Source organism: Pipistrellus hanaki (genome assembly GCF_964339955.1).
Source record: "Pipistrellus hanaki genome assembly, chromosome: 3".
Classification (NCBI taxonomy): Eukaryota; Metazoa; Chordata; class Mammalia; order Chiroptera; family Vespertilionidae; genus Pipistrellus; species Pipistrellus hanaki.
Genome location: NC_140505.1, coordinates 20,850,278 through 20,872,729, shown reverse-complemented (window position 1 = coordinate 20,872,729; position 22,452 = coordinate 20,850,278). Strand labels below are relative to the sequence as shown.

Below are 22,452 nucleotides of genomic sequence, written 5' to 3'. Positions count from 1 at the left end.
TTTTGTAGCTCTACTCTGCAAAGGGAATTATGATAACATTTTAATTATTTTTTAACTTATTTGTGTTGTTGATACTCACTTTAATTCTTATTTTTATTGTTGACACTATTATAGCTCTCCCCATCCTCTCACCCCTTCCCCCACCTCCACCCAGCCTCCACACCCTCCTTCCATTTGGCCATCACCATGTTGTTGTCTGAATCTATGGGTTATGCATTTATGTTCTTTGGCTAATCTCTTTACCTTCTTCCTTCCAATCCCCTTTCTTACCCTCCTCTTCCCAGCCCCTCTTAGCTGTCAATCTGTTCCATGTATCCATATCTCTGTTTCTATTTTGTTCACACAGATTCCTCATATAAGTGAGATCATATGGTATGGGCACGTGGGCTGTTTCCAAGCCTTACCTATTATAAATTACACTGCCATGAACAGAGGGGTGCATATGTTCTTTCTGACTGGTGCTTTTGGCTTCTTAGGCTACATTCTTAGAAGTGGGATCACTGAAACACTGAAATTCTGAAAAGGATCCTATAATATATAACATTGTTTTGGCTCCATGGCCATTTTTAATTTTCTGAGCTGCCGAAATATAATAAAATCTGGATTCCCTCCCCCCTTCATAAGGCACATGACCCTATTAGAAGTTTCTCTAAGTGCCCATCAGTATATGAGTGGATAAAAAAAGGTGGTACATTTACACAATAGAATACTCTGCAGGAATTCCTACCTTTTGCAACAGCATAGATGAAACTGGAGATTATTATGCTAAGTGAAATAACCCATTTAAAGAAAGACAAATACCATATGCTCTCACTTATATGTGGAATCTAATAAAAAATAAATAAACTGATGAACAAAATAAAAGCAGAAGCATGGAGACCTATTTTATTTTTACTTGTTTTGGCTTCATGGCCTAACTATATCTACCAAACTCCCGGGCACAGCCCCCCTTTGAGGTATTCGTGACTCCTAGGCAGGAAGCAACAGCCCGGCAAAGATCTGGTCAGGAATAAAATGAAACTTTGCAGTGAATTTATTCCCTCTATGTTTTCTCCAGATTTGTGTCGACCTCAGAAATAATGACTTATAATAACAATACATAATAATAGCCAACCTGTATTTAACTCTTACAATGTGCTAATCCCTTTACACTGTTATCTAATTTAATCTTCTCATTAACCCCACAGAGTAAAAGCTACCATTATGCCCACTTTACATATAGTTGTAGTATCTCACACTGGTTAAGCAACTAGCAAGATGTCAAAACATAAGAAGTGAATAGTTGATTCTATGCAGTATAAAAATTAACTTGTGATCTTATCTTCTGGCCCACATATTACCCAGTTTTACTTTTATTACTTTCCACATACTACTTTTTACAAGAAGAAAAGTGAATTTCCATGCTAGAGAGTACTTAACTATAATGTATTTCCAAAATCTCTCCCCTCCCCATCCCTATCCTAAAATAGTTGGTATTTTCCTTGTTCACAACATTCAAATTCTGAAAAGGATCAAACTGTTCCATTTCCCTCTTAATATCTGGAGCCTTACTGAAGCTTATTTTCTCTTTCTCTAAATACTTAAGGTTATATAGCACTACAAATGAATTTAAAATTTGATACTGAAAATGTGTTAAAGCAATAAATTTAATTTAATTTTTAAAATAAATTTTAGATCACTTACTCTCTCAGTATCACATTCAGAGCCATCATTGACCACCAGTGGATCTACATCTGAGCCATGAAGACTGTAGTCTAAAGTTATACATATAACATTTCGTACATAAGCGTAAAGCACAGCAACTTCTTTTTGAATGTATGGAGTTCGAGTAGGGTAGGTACAAATTAATCTTCCACATATAAGATTCCTACAAATATAATAACATTATATTATTATTATTATATATTAGGCATTTCTTGAAAATGCTTCAGATTTGCTTTCTATGAAAAAAATATAAATAAGTGGTTCATAATATATGGCAAAATGTTTAGGAAAAAAGTAATGCTTTGACACTAACACTTAAAGTAAAAAAGTATAAAGCTGTTGATTACCTTCCAATGCTACTAATGGCCTTTTATTCACTGTGCAGATTTATATCTTATTGTCAAGTAATCAATTCATGCAAACACTTTATAGGATCTTATGATAAACAAATTAGACCCATACCCTTAAATGTCATGTTTTGTTGAGTTGTTCATTTGAAACCTGAATGATTTGGTGGACCAATTTCACCCTAATAAATTCAATTTTTAAAAAGGATAATTGTTTGTTCGTTTAAAAAAAAAGTTCTACAAAAAATTAACAAATTCTTACAGATATTTAAGGTAGGACACATTCCTGACTGCTAAATTACATTCCTGACTGCTATATTACTTCAAAGAGAACAGGCCATCTGAGTCAAAGCTTACAAGTTAGTAGGATTTTAACAGAGTAAGGCATTTCTAAACAAAAGTAAAAGCATAAGCAAATCAAGGAATTATAAAACTACATGATATATTTACTTGCCTACAAATTCCATAAGCACAAGGGTCATGTGTCATTTTCTAAGTAGTATCTAGCCCAGTGTCCAGCACATAGGTTATTAATAAATGTTTATTAAAACAAATTGATGACCAATATGTCAAAGAGCTGGCTCTTCAGATGCAGGAAAAGATTTATTTTATTAATTTACCTTTACTACTAAAATACAAATGTCTCCCTCCTCCCCCAATGAACTTTTTCCAACTTGCACCTGCAATCCACGCCTCCCCCACTTCCAAGGTCTGCACCACACTACTGTCTATATGTTCGTGGGTTATACATACATGCATATACATGATCTCACTCATACGTATGATCTAGTGAACAAAATAAACTGATGAACAAAACAGATCCAGAGACATAGAAGCATGGAACAAACTGATGAATCTCAGATGGAAGAGGGGTTGGGTGGGTGGGAGGAGATTAACCAAAAATGAACGTCATTTTAAAGACACTGGGCAGTCTTCAACTTAGGCAAGCAATCAAATGAATAAGAGCAGTATTTTTATAAAGAAAAATGAGCAGGCTCAGAAAGGAAAGGTGCAATAGATATTAGTTTCAATTACTTATTGGATTTAGGAGCCTATGGTCATCTACATGTGCTTACAACTGGATGTAAATTTAAGCTTGTAGCACAAGAAAGATGTCAGAGCAAAGATTTTGACCTGAGATTCATTCCCATACACATGCCACACTTGAAACCACTGGCATGAATGACACATAGAAAGAAAAACTAGTTCTGGCCAGTGTGACTCAGTTGGTTGGAGCATCATCCTGTACACAAAAAAGCTGTGTGTTCGTTTCCTGATCAGGGCACATTCCCCAATCAAGACATGTATGGAGGCAACCGATCAATGTTTCTCTCTCGCATTAATGTTTGTCTCCCTCTTTCTCTCTCTCCCAAAAATCAATTTTTAAAAAATAAAAACTAAAGACAAAATCTTATTGAACAAAATTATATTTAATATTTGCATAGCATACCTCCATTGGCAGAATTTATATTGGCCTTTTTCCTTACCGCAGTTCCCAAACCTATCAAGTTGAGATTGTATTTCTTCATAGCAGGCAAATGGAGCATTTTGTGAACCTGTCAATGTTTAAAATATATTTGGATTAAAATTCCCTTTCTTTTTCATCTTCTTTGCCTCAAGATATTATTTCTCCTTTTCCTTTATTATTTAATTCAAAAAATGTTCCCAATGAGGTTGTTGAAAAATAGAAAAATTAAAGTGAAAGGGTAGTGGTCATGTTATTCCCCCTTTCGCTTCATTTTCTGTTCTTTTCATCACAAAAGATATAAGGGGTAAGAAGAATCACAGAAGTGTAAACCATGGTCTGTGAAAGAGAGCAATAAAAAGATAACACAAGAAAATTATACTTGTTCTCCTAGATTTTGAGTAAAAAGCCAGGTCTATAATGTAATCTCATTGAATAAACCTCATTGTATCTTCAAGAAGTCTTTTAAAAAGGACCAAAATTGCCAATCTTTATATTTAACTATTTTTTTACTTTGTTACTATATTAGTTTTTTATTGTTTTGCAAAAGACTACCAAAATATTGGTAGCTTACAACCCATTTATAATGTCAGTTTTTAGAAGTCAGACGTGCAGCAAGGCAGAAGTGATTTCTCTAACTCAAGGTCTCATTAGAAGTTATCGGCTAAGGCTAAAGTCTTCCTGTGAGCTCACTGATTATTGGTGGACTTCAGGGTTGTTGTTGGAATTAATAGCTTCATTTTCTTACTATCTGCCAAGAGTTGATCTTGGCTCCTAGGAATTTCCCCCCAGGTCTCAGTCACATGTCCTTTCAAAACATGGCAGCTTAGCCCAACCACCATTGTTCAGTGGTTGAGCATCAACCTATGAATCATGAGGTCATGATTCAATTATGTCAGGTCACATGCCCGGGTAGTGGGCTCGATCCCCAGTGTAGGACATACAGGAGGCATCTGATCATGATTCTCTCATCATTGATGTTCCTCTCTCTCTCCCTCCCTCCCTTCCTCCCTCCCTCCTTGAAATCAATTTTAAAAAATATAACACAAAAATGCAGCTTATTTTTTCCAAGCCAGCAAGAGAATCTGCCATCTCCCATCTTTTAAGCGCTCACATAATTAAGTCAGACCCACTCAGAATGATCTCAATTCAATCAAAGTTAACTGATGGTGGACCTTACACACATCTTCAAAACTCCTTAGTCACACTATATAATGTCATCACAAGGATGATATCCCATCATATGTTCACTGTTTCTGCACAAATTCAAATGGTACTATCCAAAGCATGTACAGCAGGAGCGTCTGGGGGCCATTTTAGAATTCTGCACAGCCCAGTTAACTACTCTAAGATGAGTCTCACTAAGCATAACTGCTTCATCCACAAAGCAGATAATAATATCTACCTCAGTAGATTTGTTGTGAGAATTAAGACGATGCTTATTTAGTCACTGTTAGTTCTCAGCTAATCCTTCTCTATTTTTAAGATCAAGAGGTTTCTCCTGCCGAAACTGGTTTGGCTCAATGGATAGAGCGTCGGCCAGTGGACTGAAAAGTCCTGGGTTCGATTCCAGTCAAGAGCATGTACCTTGGTTGCAGGCACATCCCCAGTGGAATTGTGCAGGAGGCAGCTGATCAATGTTTCTCTCTCATTGATGTTTCTAACTCTCTATCCCTTCCCTTTCCTCTCTGTGAAAAATCAATTATATATATATATATATATATATATATATATATATATATATATATATATATATATTTTTTTTTTTTTTTTTTGTAAAGAGGTTTCTCCTGTTTACCTGCCCTTTCCATGATTTACATTTTCCCCCACTATTTTCTTAATGTTTTATCTTCTCCTAACTCAATATCTTTCCACCATTTTTAAACATTGGTCCATTGTATATATACCATAAAGACAGGCAATATTATTTTTTAGAATTATATATATATATATATATATATATATATATATATATATGCCTAAGCATTCATTATTTCAGAATGACCTGTACAACTGGTTTCTATGACACATATTAAGCAGGCAGGCAGGCAATTAGTTAAGAGCCAGCAGTCCTGGATTGTGAGAGGGTGCAGGCCAGGGTGAGGGACCCCCTCCCCCATGCAGGAATTTCATGCACTGGGTCTCTATTGTTTAATAAGTTCAATTGTGACTCTGAGATGCCAGGTTAGGAATGTCGATGCAGAAATTGTTAAACATCATGATAATATCCAGGGAAATTCAGAAATTGAGTAATTCAGCCCAGTTTGGAGAGAAACTTTAAAAGAATATGTTAGTCACAGAGAAATCAGATGAATTCTGTTAAAAGTGATGTTTTTCATCTGGCCCAATTCTTATTAGTCCATCTATTGCACCTAAAAGTACCAATGAACCATATTATTAACTTCCCCTTCAAAGCTTCTCATTAGTTAGGGACTTTGTCTCAGATCAGTCTGAGTTTTCATCAGATGAAAACACCGAAAGAGCAGCACTTTGCAAATGTGAAATCACATGTTAAATATTCCCTTAAGTCCACCATACTGACCAAGTCTACTGAGTAAAAGAATTTGCCCTTTGATATTCCAAATAATATAATTAGATTCTCTGCACCCTATTATCAAAGAACTAGAAGCCCAATGCACAAAGATTTGTACAAAAATAGGCCTTTCTTCCCCTGGCTTTCGGCACCCAGTGGGCTCGCTCTGGCAGCCTGTGCAGCAGAGACGGTAGTGGCAAACCCTGCACACTCCAGTGTTGCTTCCTCCTCGCCCTCCTTCTCAGGAGAATTCCTCTGTGCGGCACTGGCATTCCCGGGGAGCTGTGGAGGGCAAGAGGTGGGGAAATGAGGCAGGCTGGGAGGACTGAAGAGGTTGAGTGCACTAGTGAATTTCACTTTCCCATTGGGAAAGTGGGATGCAACTGGCTCCCTTTCTCATTCTCTTCCTCCTCTGCCCTCCACTTTCTACCTGCCCGCCCTCCCTCCATGCCCATCGCCCCTCCCCTCTTGATTTGACGAGATAGGGAGGAGAGAGATCTGATAATTTGGGTTACTGTGTAGGTGGCTTCTTTCATCTATTCAAAACAAAGCTGAGCTGCCTGCCGCTGCCATCACAGCCGCCACCATCTCACTTTGGCTGGCCTGGGGTTCCTGGGGCGCACTAACTGTACACCAAGCAAGCTCCCACATACATCTGTGCCTGTGGGGCTGCTCCAACACTAGGGTTTTGCTTACCAGAACAGCAGGGCGGGGTGAGGTAGAGGGAGATGACAGACCCTGGGAGCTATGACCTCAGGCACAGGAGGGTTGCCTCTGAAGCTGGAGGCTGCCACAGGGAGGCTTCAAGGATGGTTGACAGGTGTGGAGTGCAGCAGTGAGACCCTGAGGAGGTGTGCTGCCCAGAGCCCTGGAGTGGCCAGGAGGTGCTGCCATTTTTGTTGGGTTAATTTGCATACTCAGTCCTGATTGGCTGTGGGCATTGCGACGTTACAGTCAATTTACATATTTCTCTTTTATTAGTATAGGTATGAGGTACAATAAAATACTGAACATAACCTAACATCTGACTCACCTCATCTCATGACTAATAGGCATTTACAAGTGAACATATCCTAAAACCAAATTCTGTTTTACCCCTAAACTTGTTTCAGTTTATGAAACCATTTAGGCAACCAAATATTCAGGTTAACACTTAGGGATCATCCTTTATTTACTTTATCCCTCATTTCCTACCTCTACTATATAATCCAACTTTTATTGACATTACCTCCTAAATGCAGCCTGTGCATGGCCTCTCTCTCTCTCTCTCTCTCTCTCTCACCTTCTTCATGGCCATCAAAGGCACAAACTTCATTATAAGATGACTAAGTTCTGAAAAATCTAATGTATGCCATTTAGGTGTATTATGTACTTACAATTATATACTAGAAAGTATCTTACATACTTAAAGGTTGCTAAGAGATCAAATCTTAAATATTCTCACCACACAACAAAAGGCTTGGTAATTATGTGACATGATGAAAAATATTATCTAAATGTTATGGAGCTAATCACTTTATAATATCTGAGAATCAGATCAACACATTGTACAACTAAACTTATACAATGTTATATGTCAATTATATCTCAATAAAGGTGGGGGTAAGAAAGACTTAAATATTAAGACTTGTAACAATAAAAGTCCTAGAAGAAAACATAAGAAAAAAAGCTCTTGGACAGCAGTCCAGGCAATAATTTTTTACAAACCAAAAATAGACAAGTGAGGCTGCATTAAACTAAAAATATTTCCCAGCAATGGAAAGAATACAGGTAAAAGAAAATATAAGAGGCAACAAAATCTCAGACATACATTGTAGCAATATCTTTACTGACACAGATCCTAAGGCAATACAAGCTAAAGAGAAAATAAACAAATGGGACTACATCAAAATATAAAGCTTTTGCACAGTAAAAGAAACCATCAACAAAACAATAAAGACCACAACATGGAAGAACAGATTTGCACATGTTATCTCTGATAAGGGCTTAATCTCCAACATTTACAGGGAACTCATACAACTTAACAAAAAGAATATAAACAACCCAATCAAAAAATGGGCAATGAATCTAAATACTTTTTTTAAATAAATTTTTATTGTTCATATTATTACAAATGTTCCTCATTTTTTCCCCCTCCATTGCTCCCCTCCACCAGGTTCCCACTCCACCCTCTGCCCTTTCCCCACCCACCATTGTATTCATCCATAGGTGCACAGTTTGTGTTCAGTCTCTTCCCACACCCCCCACTCCCAAGAATCGTCAGTTCACTCCCTTTTATACCCTGATTCCATTATATTCACCAGTTAATATTGTTCATCAGATTTTTTTTTAATTCCCTTGGTTTTTAGATTCACTTGTTGATAGTTACATATTTGTTGTTCATAATTTTTATCTTTATTTTCTTTCTCTTCTGAAAGAACCCCCTTCAGCAATTCATATAATTTTGGTTTGGCGGTGATGAACTCCTTTAGGTTTTTTTTTTATTAGTGAAGCTCTTTATCTGGCCTTCGATTCTGAGTGATAGCTTTACTGGGTAGAGTATTTTTGGCTGTAGGTTCTTGCTATTCATCACCTTGAATATCTCTTTCCATTCCCATCTGGCCTGCATGGTTTCTGTTGAGAAATCAGCTGACAATCTTATGGGTGCTCCTTTATAGGTAACTTGCTGCTTTTAATATTCTCTCTTTGTCTTTTGTTCTTGGAATTTTAATTATGATGTGTCTTGGTGTGGTCCTCTTTGGATTCCTTTTGTTTGGGGTTCTGTGTGCTTCCTGGACTTGTAAGTCTAATTCTTTCAACAGGTGGGGGAAGTTTTCTGTCACTATTTCTTCCAGTATGTTTTTGGTATCTTGCTCTCTCTCTTCTTCTGGGACCCCCATAATTCTTTTGTTGGTTTGCTTGAAGTTGTCCCAGAGGTTTCTTACATTATCTTCAACTTTATGGATTCTCTTGTCTTCTTGCTTCTGTGGAGGAGTGTCTTCTGGCTCTTTATGTTCCAAATCTTTCACTTGATTCTTGCGATCTTCCATTCTGTTTTTAGGACTCTGTATAATATTTTTTTTTTTATTTCAGACAATGTATTCTTTATTTCTTGTTAATCCCTTATTATTCTTAGTTGATCCCTTTTCATATCCTCATAGGTCTTGTTTATTTTATCGACCTTTTCTAGGAAATTCTTGAAAAACCTTCTAACCGTGGTTTTGAAATCTATATCCAGTCGCTCTTTGTCCTCCATTTCTTTCGTCTGTGTTCTGTTTCCTGGTCTCGGCATTTTCACAGCTTCCCTTAAAAGTCTTAAAAGTCTCTGTGTTCAGCTTGGATGGGGCAGAGTTTCAGGGTGGAGCCTACAACCTTGGCTTCCGTCAGCCTCGCCCTACGAGGCTCCTGAGTCTCAGGGTTCCTCAGTGTCCTTTGGTACTCGCTGAAAGCACCTCTTAGAGAAAGGTGTCATCGAATTTCACTCACTACTAAACAGTCTAGGCTCTCCCCTATGAGCCCAGAACTGGTGTTCAGTGAAGTTGGAAGTGGAGTTGGAAGTAGGGTTCAGAGCAGTCTGGAGCTTTTGTTTCCTTCCCGCTACGGCAATCCAGCAGCACAGTCAGCTGTCCATTCTCTGCACGCAATGTGCACACCTCCGGGACTTCCTTTCACAGATCCCCTGGGTTTCCGCCTTACAGCCCAGGCTCCCTCTGTATGAGCCTGGGTCTTCAGGGTCTGGCCTAGAACTGGGGTTCAGTGCAGTCAGAACTGGGGCTCAGCACAGTCCGGAGCTTTTGTCTCCTTCCTGCTAGGGCAATCTAGCAGCAGAGTCAACAGTCCGTCCTCTGCGCATAATATGCGCACCTCCAGGACTGCCTTTTGCAGCTCCCCTGAGATTCTGCCTTACAGTCCAGGCTCCCTCTGTATGAGCCTGGGTCCCCAGGGTCAGGCCTAGAACTGGGGTTGAATCCAAGATGGTGGCATAGGTAAACACCTAACTGCAGCATTACACAACAATTTCAATAAAATACAACTAAAATACAAAATGGATATTACCCGGAACTACAGGAAAGTCGACTGGAAATTCTACAATAAGAAGGAAAGAGAAAACTAAATAGTTAAGTTTTGAAAGAAGATATAAGGAAGGTCAAGAGACTTGTGAAAACATGTTCAAAGTCACTAATCATCCAAAAGATGCAATTCAAAACACAATGTAGTACCATATCACACCTGTTAGAATGGCTATCATCAACAAATCAACAAATGACAAGTGCTGGCAAGGATTCGAAGAAAAAGTAACCCTAGTGCACTGCTGGTGGGAATGCAAACTAATGCAGCCACCGTGGAGAAAAATATGCAGTTTCATCAAAAAACAAAAAATGGAACTCCCATTTGATCCAGTGATCCCACTTTTAGAAATGTATCCCAAGAAACCAGAAACACCAATCAGAAAGGATATATGAGTACCTATGTTCATAGCAGTACAATTTACCATAACTAAGATTTGGAAACAGCATAAGTGCCTATCAGCAGATGAGTGGGTTTAAAAACTGTGGTACATCTACACAATGGAATACTAAGCTGCTGTAAAAAAGAAGGAATTCTTACCATTTGTAACAGCATGGATAGAACTGGAGAGTGTTATGCTAAGTGAAATAAGACAGTCAGAGAAAGATAAATATCACAGGATTTCACTCATTGGTGGAATATAATGAACAACATAAACTGATGAACAAAAACAGATCCAGAGATAGAAGCATCTATCAGACTTTCAAACCTCAGAGGGAATGTAGGGGTAAGGGGAAGAGATCAACCAAAGGACTTGTATGCATGCATATAAGCCTAACCAATAGACACAGACACCAGGGGGGTGAGGGCATGATTAGGGGGTGGGGGGAAATGGGGCAATAAGGACACATATATAATACCTTAATCAATAAAAAGTATAGCATAATAGGAAACATTTACAAATCATGTATCTCTGAAATATATGTTAGTGGACATATATTTTGCAGCTTCCCTGGGTTTCCACCTTACGGCCCAGGCTCCCTCTGTATGAGCCTGGGTATCCAGGGTCTGGCCTAGAAATGGGGTTCAGTGCAGTCAGAACACAGACATCAGGGGGGTGAGGGCATGATTGGGGGGCAGGCAAAGGGGCAATAAGAACACATATGTAATACCTTAATCAATAAAAAATATATATAGCATAAGAGAAAATATTTACAAATTATGTATCTCTAAAATATATGTTAATCATACAAGTCAATAGCAAAAATACATAATGAGATATTGAAATAGCAAAGGACTTGAAGAGACATTTCTCAAAGGAAGACAATGTGGTCATCAGATATATGAAAAGGTGCTCAACATCACTAATCATCATGGAAATGCAGATCAAAAGTACAACTCACACATTTTAGGATAACTATTATTTTATCAAAAAGATTATTGTTAGCAAAGATGTAGAGAGAAGGAAACTTTTTAACACTGTTCATGGGAATAAAATTAGTACAATTCTTATGAAAAACAACATATAGACTCCTCAAAAATTAAAAATAAACTATGCTATGATCCAGCAATTTATATATATAAATGAGATTGCTGGAGGCCAGTACTTTACATAATGTATTAAAATTATAGCAATTTTTTCAAAACATGAGTATCAAAACATAACAAAAATATATGCATTTTTAGTTGTCAATTATACCTTAATAAAATTTTAAAAAATAAAAAATACCAAAAAATATATATACACATATATATATACACATTAAACAATATTTAATATATTTTATTGATTTTTTACAGAGAGGAAGGGAGAGAGATAGAGAGCTAGAAACGTTGATGAGAAACATCGACCAGCTGCCTCTTGCACACCCCCTAATGGGGATGTGCCCGCAACCAAGGTACATGCCCTTGACCAGAATCGAACCTGGGACCTTTCAGTCCGTAGACCAATACTCTACCACTGAGCCAAACCGGCTTCAGCTAAATTTATGTATATTTTTATATAACATATATAAACATATAAAACTAGAGGCCCGGTGCATGAAATTCATGTTCAGGTGGGAAAGAGGGTGTCCCTTAGCTCAGCCTGCACCCTCTCCAATCTGGGACCCCATGAGGGATGTCTAATTGCCCATTTAGGCCCAATCCAAGACTGCTGGCTCCCAACTGCTCACCTGCCTGCCTTCCTGATTGCCCTTAACTACTTCTGCCTCCCAGTCTGATCACCCTTAACCACTCCCCTGCCAGCCTGATTGATGCCTAACTGCACCCCTGCCAGCCTATTTGTCCCAAATTTCCCTTCCCTGCAGGCCTGGTCACCCCAACTTCCTTCCTCTGCCAGCCCAATCACCTCTAACTGCCCTCCCCTGCAGGCTTGATTGCCCCCAACTGCTCTCCCTTGCAGGCCTGGTCCCTCCCAAATGCCCTGCACTGCTAGCCATCTTGTGTCACATGGGGGCATCTATCTGACCACATAGGGACAACCATCTTGTGTGTTGGAGTGACAGTCAATTTGCATATTAATCTTTTAATAAATAGGACAGAGGCTTGCTGCACTAGTGGGGGCCAGCTGGTTTGCCCTAAAGGGTGTCCTGGATCAGGGTGGGGGTTCCCTTGGGGCATGGAGTGGCCTGATTTGAGGGGCCTGCCGTGGTTTGCAGGCCTGCCACACACCCCAGTGACCCAAGCAGAAGCCCTGGTATCTAGGATTTATTTATCTTCTATAATTGAAACTTTGTAGCTTCAAGTGGAGGCCTGAGCCAGCCAGGGTGTGCAGAATACTTGGCTTCCTCCATTGCCAGGGAAACCCAAGCCTCCTACTCTCTCTGTGGCCACAGCCATCTTGGTTGGGTTAATTTGCAATTTGCATACTCAATCCTGATTGGCTGATGGGTGAAGCGGAGTGATGGTTAATTTGCATATTACTCTTTTATTATATAGGATATAATTATATGTGATTGCCCATTGTCTTGGTGATGTTAATAAAATACTGAAGATCTGTTTAGATGTTACAAAACAATATTACCTTTTCCAAATATGGATTCACAACGTGCATTAAGATCATGGCAGTCTCCAGCATAACAAATATATTTAGCTTTACATAAATGCCCATTGATTATCGTTACATCATTGGGACAGGCTGGTGAGGTTCCATTACAAAATTCAGGAAGATCACACTCAGGATGTACACTGGGCCTACATGGTGAACCTGCTGGTTGAATCTAGTAGAAATTAAAATATAAAAAATAAAGCATTATATAAGATTGTTGTTATTAATATTTACTTCAAAAAAAGATCAGAGTTAAAAATATGGCACATGATGAGATTCTAGAGAAAAACAACATTAACTGCTTTAGTGAAGGACAGTCAAGAACAAAGAACCCACGTTCTGTAGTTCAATACAGGGATTCTCACATAATAAATTTGTTACAAAAACACAGAAAGAACTAAAAAGGAAAATGGGATCAGGAGCCAACACCTTTACCATATGACCTAAATTGTGATATTTAAGACAAATTATATTTGAATAATAAGTTCTAACTTAAATTTTGTGCTAACACAGCATTTGAAAATTACTTCTAGGGAGTTTCATTATTTATACATTTACTAGAGGCCCAGTGCATGAAATTCTTGCACTGGGTGGGGGAGGGGTGTCCCTCAGCCCAGCCTGCACCCTCTCCAATCTGGCATCCCTCGAGGGATGTCCAACTGCCCATTTAGGCCTGATCCCAGTGGGCAGTCGGACATCCCTCTCACAATCCAGGACTGCTGGCTCCCCTGCCTGCCTTCCTGATTGCCCCTAACCGCTTCTGCCTGCCATCCTGATCACCCCGTAACCACTCCCATGCCAGCCTAATAGCTGTCTAACTATTCCCTGCCAGCCTGATTGCCCCCAACTTCCCTCCTCTGCCAGCCTGGTCACCCCTAACTGCCCTCCCCTACAGGGTTAATCACCTCCAACTACCCTTCCTTTCAGGCCTGGTCCCTCTCAACTTCCCTTCCTTGCAGGCCTGGTCCCTCCCAACTGCCCTCCCCTGCTGGCCATCTTGTGGTGGCCATCTTGTGTCCACATGGGGGCAGGATCTTTGACCATATGGGGGCAGCCAGCTTGTGTGTTAGAGTGATGGTCAATCTGCATATTACTCTTTTATTAGATAGGATAGAGGTCTGATGCACAGGTGGGGGCCAACTGGTTTGCCCTGAAAGGTGTCCTGGATCAGGGTAGGGGTTCACCTGGAGCATCAGGTGGCCGAAGCAAGGGCCCTGTGATGGTTTACAGCCCAGCCATGCCCCCTAGTGACCCAAGCAGAGGCTCTGGTATCTGGAATTTATTTACCTTCTACAATTGAAACTTTTTAGCCTGGAGCGGAGCCAAGCCTCCTGCTAGCTCTGTGGCTGGCAGCCATTTCTGTTTGGATTTATTTATCTTCTATAATTGAAACTTTGTAGCCTTGAGTGGAGGCCTAGGCTGGCAAGGGCAGGAAAAAAGCTTGGCTTCCATTGCCTGGGAAACCCAAGCCTCCCTACTGCTCTCTGTGGCTATAGCCATCTTGGTTGAATTTATTTGCATACTCCCTCTGATTGGCTGGTGGGTGTGGCTGGTGGGCATGGCTGGTGGTGTAGTGGAGTGACTGTTAATTTGCATATTACTCTTTTATTAAGTAGGATGGGAAACTATTGTCTTTCAATTACATACCCACAGATACCTAACTACAAGCAGTGACATTTTTTATTTGTAAAATATAAATGTTGGATAAAGTGAATGAAAACAATCCCTTCCAAGGGAGATTTTTCTATATGGAAGAATTCTATAATATTTCTCAAACAAGACTTAACAATATCATCATCAAATTAGGGGGGATAGTGGTATTAGAAAGAGGCCTCAACATCCCACTAAAATTCACAAAATAAAAAACCTGACTTGGAATTTAGTATCATTTTTTGTGTGAAAGGCATTTATTTGACTTACAGCTATAGGTCTATGTGTTCTAAAAAAAAAATAAAATAAAAATAAAAACACACACAGACAGAGAAGACTCCCAAGCACATTTTACAAAACCAGCATTATCCTAATTCCACAACCAGATAAATATACCACAAAGAAAATTACAGGCCAACATCCCTGATGAATATAGATAGATGATGAAGTCATCAAGATATTAGCAGAACATGTCAAAGAGGAGTGGTTAAAATGGGCATCCCTTTGATCCTGTTCTTGTCCCTTGATATCTTCCAATTGTTCTGAGGGTTTGTTTTTTTATGTATTTGGGTGCTCCTGCATTGGGTGCATATATGTTTGTTTACAAGGATTATATCCTCTTGGTGTATTGATCCCTTTAGTATTATGAAATGACCTTTCTTAAACTCTTGTTCAACATAGTACTGGGAGTGTTAGCCATAGTGATTAGACAAGAAGAAGAAATAAAAGGCATCCAAATTGGAAAAGAAGAAGTAAAACTGTCCTTATTTGCAGATGATATGATATTGTATATAGAAAACCCTAGATTCCATCAGAAAATTATTAGACTTAACAAATTAATTCGGCAATGTAACAGGATACAAAATTAACGTCCAGAAATATATGGCATTTTATATACCAATGGTGAACTTACAGAAAGAGAAATTTAAAAAACAATCCTATTTACCATTGCATCCAAAAAAATTTAAGATACCTAGGAATAAACTTAACTAAGGAGGTAAAAGACCTGTACTCAGAAAACTACAGGACACTGAAAAAAGAGACAGAGGAAGACATAAACAGATAGGAGAACATACCGTGTTCATGGATTGGTAGAATCAAAGTCATTAAAATGTCCATATGACCCAAAACAATCTATAGATTCAATGCACTCCCCATTAAAATACTAATGACATATTTCAAAGACCTAGGGTGAACTCTCCAAAAATGCGTCTGGGATAAATAAAATACCCTGGATAGCTGCAGCAATTCTGAGAAAGAACAAAGTAGAAGGAATCTCAATACTAGATATCAAGCTATATTACAAAGCCACTGTTCTCAAAACTGCCTAATGCTGGCACTAGAAAAGACATATAGATCAATGGAATAGAGAACCCAGAAATTGACCCAAAAACTATGTTCAATTAATATTTGATAAAGTAGGCAAGAGCATATAATGGAGGCAAAACAGTCTCTTCAATAAATGGTGTTGGGAAAATTGGACAGATACATGCAAAAAAATGAAACTAGACCACCCACTTACACCATGAACAAAAAAAACTGTAAATCAATAAAGGACTTAATATTAGAGTACTCCACGTGCAGCAAAATCTCAGACATATGCTGAAGCAATATCTTCACTGACACAGCGCCTAGGACAATGGAAACTAAAGAGAAACAAATAGGACTACCTCAAAATAAATAGCTTCTGCACAGCAAAAGAAACCATCAACAAAACAACCAGAAAACCCACTGCCTGGGAGAACATATTTGCCAATGTTGTCAATGATAAGGGCTTAAACTCCAACATTTACAGGGAACTCATACACCCTAACAAAAGAAAGATAAACAACCCAATAAAACAATGGGCAATGGTCCTAAATAGATACTTTTCAAAAGAGGACATAAAAAAGGCCAAGAGACATATGAATACATGCTCAAAGTCACTAATTATCTGAGAGATGTAAATCAAAATGACAATGAGATACCATCTCACACCTGTCAGAATGGCTATCATCAACAAATCAACAAGTGCTGGCAAGGATGCAGAGAAAAAGGAACCCTCTTGCACTACTGATGGGAATGCAGACTGGTACAGCCACCATGCAGAACAGTGTAGAGTTTCCTCAAAAAACTAAAAATGGAACTCTCATTTGACCCAGTGATCCCACTTTTAGGTATATATCCTAAGAAACCAGAAACACCAATCAGAAAGGATATATGTACCCCTATGTTCATAGCAGCACAATTTACCATCAGCAGATAAGTGGATTAAAAACTGTGGTATATCAATACAATGGAATACTACAATGAGGTTTAAAAAAAAAAAAGGAATTCTCACCATTTGCAACAGCATGGATAGAACTAGAGAGTGTTATGCTTAAGCAAAATAAACCAGTCAGCCACAACTGGTTTGGCTCAGTGGATAGAGTGTCAATCTGCGGACTGAAAGGTTTGATTCCGGTCAAGGGCATGTACATTGGTTGCGGGCACATCCCCAATAGGGGGTGTGCAGGAGGCAGCTGGTTGATGTTTCTCTCTCATCGATGTTTCTAGCTCTCTATCTCTCTCCCTTCCTCTCTGTAAAAAAAATAAATAAAATACATATTTAAAATAAAAAAATAAGCCAGTCAGAGAAAGAAAAATATCACATGATTTTATTCACTGATGAAATATAATGAACAACATAAACTGATGAACAAAAACAGATCCAGAGACAGAAGCATCGATCAGACTGTCAAACCTCAGAGGGAATGTAGGGGAGAGTGAGGGTAAGGGGAAGAGATCGACCAAAGGACTTATATGCATACATATAAGCCTAACCACTGGACACAGATACCATGAGGATGAGGGCATGAGTGGGGGTGGGGGTACAAAGGGGATAAGGACACATATGTAATACCTCACCTAATCAGTAAAGAAAAAAATTTTAATTAAGTAGAACTATGATTATTTGCAGATGATGACATGATAATGTATATAAAGAACCCTAAATGCCCCATCAAAAACAACTAAAACTGATGAATGAATTCAGCGAAGTATCAGGATACAAAATAAATATACAGAAATCAGTTGCATTTTTATATACTAACTAGAGGCCAGGTACATGAAAATTCATGCACTAGAAGGGGGAATCCCTCAGCCCAGTCTGCCCCATCTCACAGTCCAGGAGCCCTCGGGTGTGGGAGATGACCTGGCAATCAGGGGAAGGCAACACCCCTCACACCTCTGCTGCTGCCACTACCAGCAGCACAAACCTCAGTCGACCCTGGTTACCTGATCCTCGGGCAGCTGGGTAGCCACCATCTGAGGCTTGTCTGTGCCTTGGGCTGGCCCTGGGTGGCTGGAGGGCTGAGGGGACTGGGGGACTGCAGAGGCAGGCTGAGGATGGTGTGAGGGTTAATTAGCATATTCCCTCTTTATTAGATAGGGTAATGAATTATCAGAAAGGGAAACTAAAAAACAATCCCATTCACAGTTGTTTCAAAAAGAATAAATTTAACCAAGGATGTAAAAGACCTATACTCAGAAAATTATAAGACATTGAAGAAGATACAAATAAGTGGAAGCAAATATCATGTTAATAAATAGGAAAAATTAAAATCATTAAAATGTCTATACTATCCAAAGCAATCTACAGATTCAACACAATACCTATCAAGATACCAATGTCAAATTTCACTGAACTAGAAAAAATTTTCCAAAAATTTATATGGAATCACAAAAGACCCTAAATAGCAACAGTGATATTGAGAAAGAACAGAGTTGGAGAAATAATGCTATCTGATATCAAACTATCTACAAGGCCATAGAAATCAAACAGCATAAAAACAGACATAAACATCAATGGAACAAAATAAAAAGCCCAGAAATAAGCCCATGCCTTTAGAGTCAATTAATATTTGACAAAGGAGGCAAAAACATACAAAGGGCTAAAGATAATCTCTTTATATAAAAGGCTAATATGCTAAGTGCCTGACCAGTCAACTTTTCAATCATTTGACCTGTAGCTATGATGCACAGTGATCAACAGGGGGCAGATGCTCAATGCACAGGCATGGAAACATGGAACAGACTGATGCATCTCAGAGGGAAGAGGGGAGAGGGAGAGGGTGGAAAGAGATTAACCAAAGATTTTATATGCATACTAGAGACCCAGTGCATAGATTTGTGCACCAGTGGGGTCCCTCTGCCTGGCCTGCACCCTCTAGCAATCCAGGACTCCTTGGGGATGTTGGACTGCTGGTTTTGGCCTGATTCCCACACACTAGGCTGAGGGACCCCACTGGTGCATGAATCCGTGCTTCAGGCCTCTATTCCACTCTATTCAATAAATGTTGTTGGGGAAATTGGACAGATACATGCAAAAAACAAACAAAAAACAAACAACAATAAAAACTAGACCACCTTCTTACATCATACATAAGAATAAATTTAAAATGGATTAAAAAAAAAAACTTAAATGTTAAACTTGAAATCATAAAAATCATAGAAGGAGCCCAGCCAGAATGGCTCAATGATTGAGTGTCGACCTATGAACCAGAAGGTTACAGTTCGATTCCTGGTCAGGGCACATGCCCAAGTAGTGGGCTTGATCCCCAGTGTGGGACATGCAAGAGGCAACTGATCAATGATTCTCTCTCATCATTTATGTTTCTCTCTCTCTCTCCCTCTCACTTCCTCTCTAAAATCAATAAAAATACATTTTAAAAAAATCCTAGAAGGAAACATAGTCAGTAAAATCTCTGACATTTCTTGTAGCAATTATTTTTCTGATATAACTCCTCAGATAAGGGAAACAAAACAACAAGAAAACAAATGGGACTACATCGAATTAAAAAGGTTTTGCAGAACAAAAGAAACCATAAACAAAATGAAAAGACAATCCATTGAATGGGAGAACATATTCACGATACATCTGATAAGGAATTAGTGTCCAAAATTTATAAATAATTTATAAAAATCAATACACACACACACACACACACACACACACACACACACGAACAACAACAATCCAACTTAAAAAAAAATGAGCAAAGGTATTGAATAGACTTCTCCAAAGAAGACATACAGATGGCCAATTGACGTATGAAAAGATGCTCAAAGTCACTAATCATCAGTAAAACCCAAATTAAATCCACAATGAGGTATCAACTCACACCTGTCAGAATGGCTATGATCAATAAACCAACAAACAATGAGTGTTAGTGAGGATGTGGAGAAAAGGGAACCCTTATGCACTGTTGGTGGAAATGCAAATTGGAGCAGCCATTATGGAAAGCAGTAGGGAGTTACCTCAAAAAATTAAAAGTGGAACTGCCTTATCAATTCTACTTATGGGAATTTATCCAAAGAAACCCAAAACACAAATTCGTAAGAATATATGCACCCCCTATATCATTGAATTATTTACAATAGCCAAGATTTAGAAACAGTCCAAGTGTCCATCAGCAGATGAGTGCATAGAACACCTATGGTACATTTACACAAAGGAATACCACTCATCCTAACAAGGAAGAAAAGTTTGCCCTTGCGACAGCATGAACGGACCTGGAGAACATTATGCTAAGTAAGATAAGCCAGTTAGAAGACAATGATTTCACTCATATGTGGAATCCAATGAACAAACTGAATGAAATAGAGGTAGACTCATATATAGCAGGCAGATGTTTGTGTGTATGTAGGGGGGGAGAGGGAGGGTTGGTGGTGAAGAGATTGAGAAAAAAGAAATAAAGAAAAATAACTCATGGAAACGGACAACAGAGGTTACCATTGGAGGGGCAGGGAGGGGAAGTGGGTGTAGGTGGAAGAGGGTATATAGGGGATAAGTGGTGATAGAAAAAAATAAAAAATAAAAGGAGAAAGAAAGAATCCCAGATATGATTCATTATACACTTGGATAATATTAATAAACTTAAATCTTACTTGACAGCTACTGCAGCATAATCCTAAATCACATTTTGATCCTTGTTTCAGCACACAACGTTGAGGATCACAACAGCTATCGTGTCCACATTGCTATGAATGAGTGAAATACAAATAAAAATACGTTTTAACAATATAAACTTTGGTTGGAGCTATATTTACTGGGCTTTTTAGTTTGGGAAAAGAATATGAATGCTTATAAATTTTAGATTTTTACATTTCTAAACTATTAAAATACTAAGGTACTTCAGGTCAAATCAGAATAACTGGAACCCCACTAACACTTAACAAACTAGAATACTATACAAAATATATGTATACTTTTTTCAGAAACTGGATAATAGTAAGAGAGTAGAATGTAGGCGAGTCAGAGGTAAAGGGGGATATTGATCAACAAATACAAAATTATTTAGAAAATGAACTAATTCTGAGAAATTAATAGACAGCATGATGACTCCAGTTAACTATAATGGACTGTAAACTTGAAATTTGATAGGACTAAGCATTCTCAGCGCACAGACACACACCCACACACACACACACACACACACACACACACACGATAACTATGCAAGGTGATGGATGTTAATTTGACTGTTGCAATCACTTCACAATGTATACATATATCAAAATACCACACGCTGTATACCTTAAGTATATATCATTTTTATCTATCAATTATACCTCAATAAATCTGGGGGGGGGGGGTGAGTGTGTGTAGAATTTAGACCCACTGCAAAGGTAAAGAAAGTGGTCCCTAAGACTGCCCTTGCATTTTACAGGAATCACCAGTTCACTGGAGTCCCAAAACCACCCTCAGTTTTGATAATTTCTTGATTGCTGGTGTATTCACACATTTCACTGATTGCTGGTATATTCACAGTTTTGGTTTCTTATATGGAAAGGATACAAACTAAAATCAACCAAGAGAAAAAACACCTAGGACAGAATCCCAGAGAAGCACTAAATATGGATTTCCTATTATCTTTAACCCATGGAATCATAGACATACTACACCCCAAGCACTGATGTGTGACACTTCTTAACTCATTCTTTTAGGCCACTATAATGCTAATACCAAACCCAGTTTAAGGCATTATAAGAAAGCAAAATTACAGACCAATATCTCTCATAAGCATGGACACAAAAATATTCAACAAAATATTAGTAAATCAAATCCAGCAATGTATATAAAATAGGCATCACAACCAAGTGGGATTTATCAAAGTATGCAAGGCTGGTTCATAATTCAAATATCAATTAATATACTCCACAGAGTTGACAGGTTGAAGAAGAAAAATCATATGACCACTAGTAGCCCATCAGGTGATATTGTACACAGTAGGCCACCCACTGCTTCCACAGGAGTTGGTGGGAACCACAGTGCACCACCAGGAGCCATGCTGCTTCGACAGGAGCTGTGCTGCTTCCATGGGAGGTGGACCCACCATCTCTTCTCTGGGCCTGTGCTCAGCTACAGATGCTGCGAGCTGGCCTCCATGTCCCCCAGACGTCCTCCGCGGCCCAGGTGTCATCGCTCCAACAACAAAGCAAGTATCCTGCCCTGGCTGCTCTGTGCCCACTGCCCAAGGCTCTTTGTCGCCACAGCAACAAAGCAAGCATTCCACCAGGCCACTCATGCTGCCCACTCTCAGTAGCAGCCTCCCAAGGACTGGGGTACTCCAGCAAGGCTGAGGGGACTGGGCACCACCATCTTGTGGCTATGGGTGCCGCCATCTTTGTGATGGAGTGATGGTTAATTTGCATACTACCCTTGTATTAGATAGAATAATAACTGGCATAGAAAAGA

The 22,452-nt window shown here is 38.9% G+C and overlaps 1 protein-coding gene across 1 annotated transcript in view; it reads right to left on the bottom strand.

Moving 5' to 3' along the window:
• ADAM32 (ADAM metallopeptidase domain 32) overlaps positions 1–22,452 on the bottom strand; it is a gene marked incomplete at both ends in the record, with an annotated part of 88,367 nt that overhangs the window by 25,991 nt on the left and 39,924 nt on the right. Inside the window, 4 exons of the mRNA XM_084876257.1 lie at positions 1,684–1,867; positions 3,502–3,607; positions 13,062–13,257; positions 20,643–20,735. Of these exons, the coding sequence (XP_084732383.1) occupies positions 1,684–1,867; positions 3,502–3,607; positions 13,062–13,257; positions 20,643–20,735 (579 nt within the window). The remainder of the gene's footprint in view (positions 1–1,683; positions 1,868–3,501; positions 3,608–13,061; positions 13,258–20,642; positions 20,736–22,452) is intronic.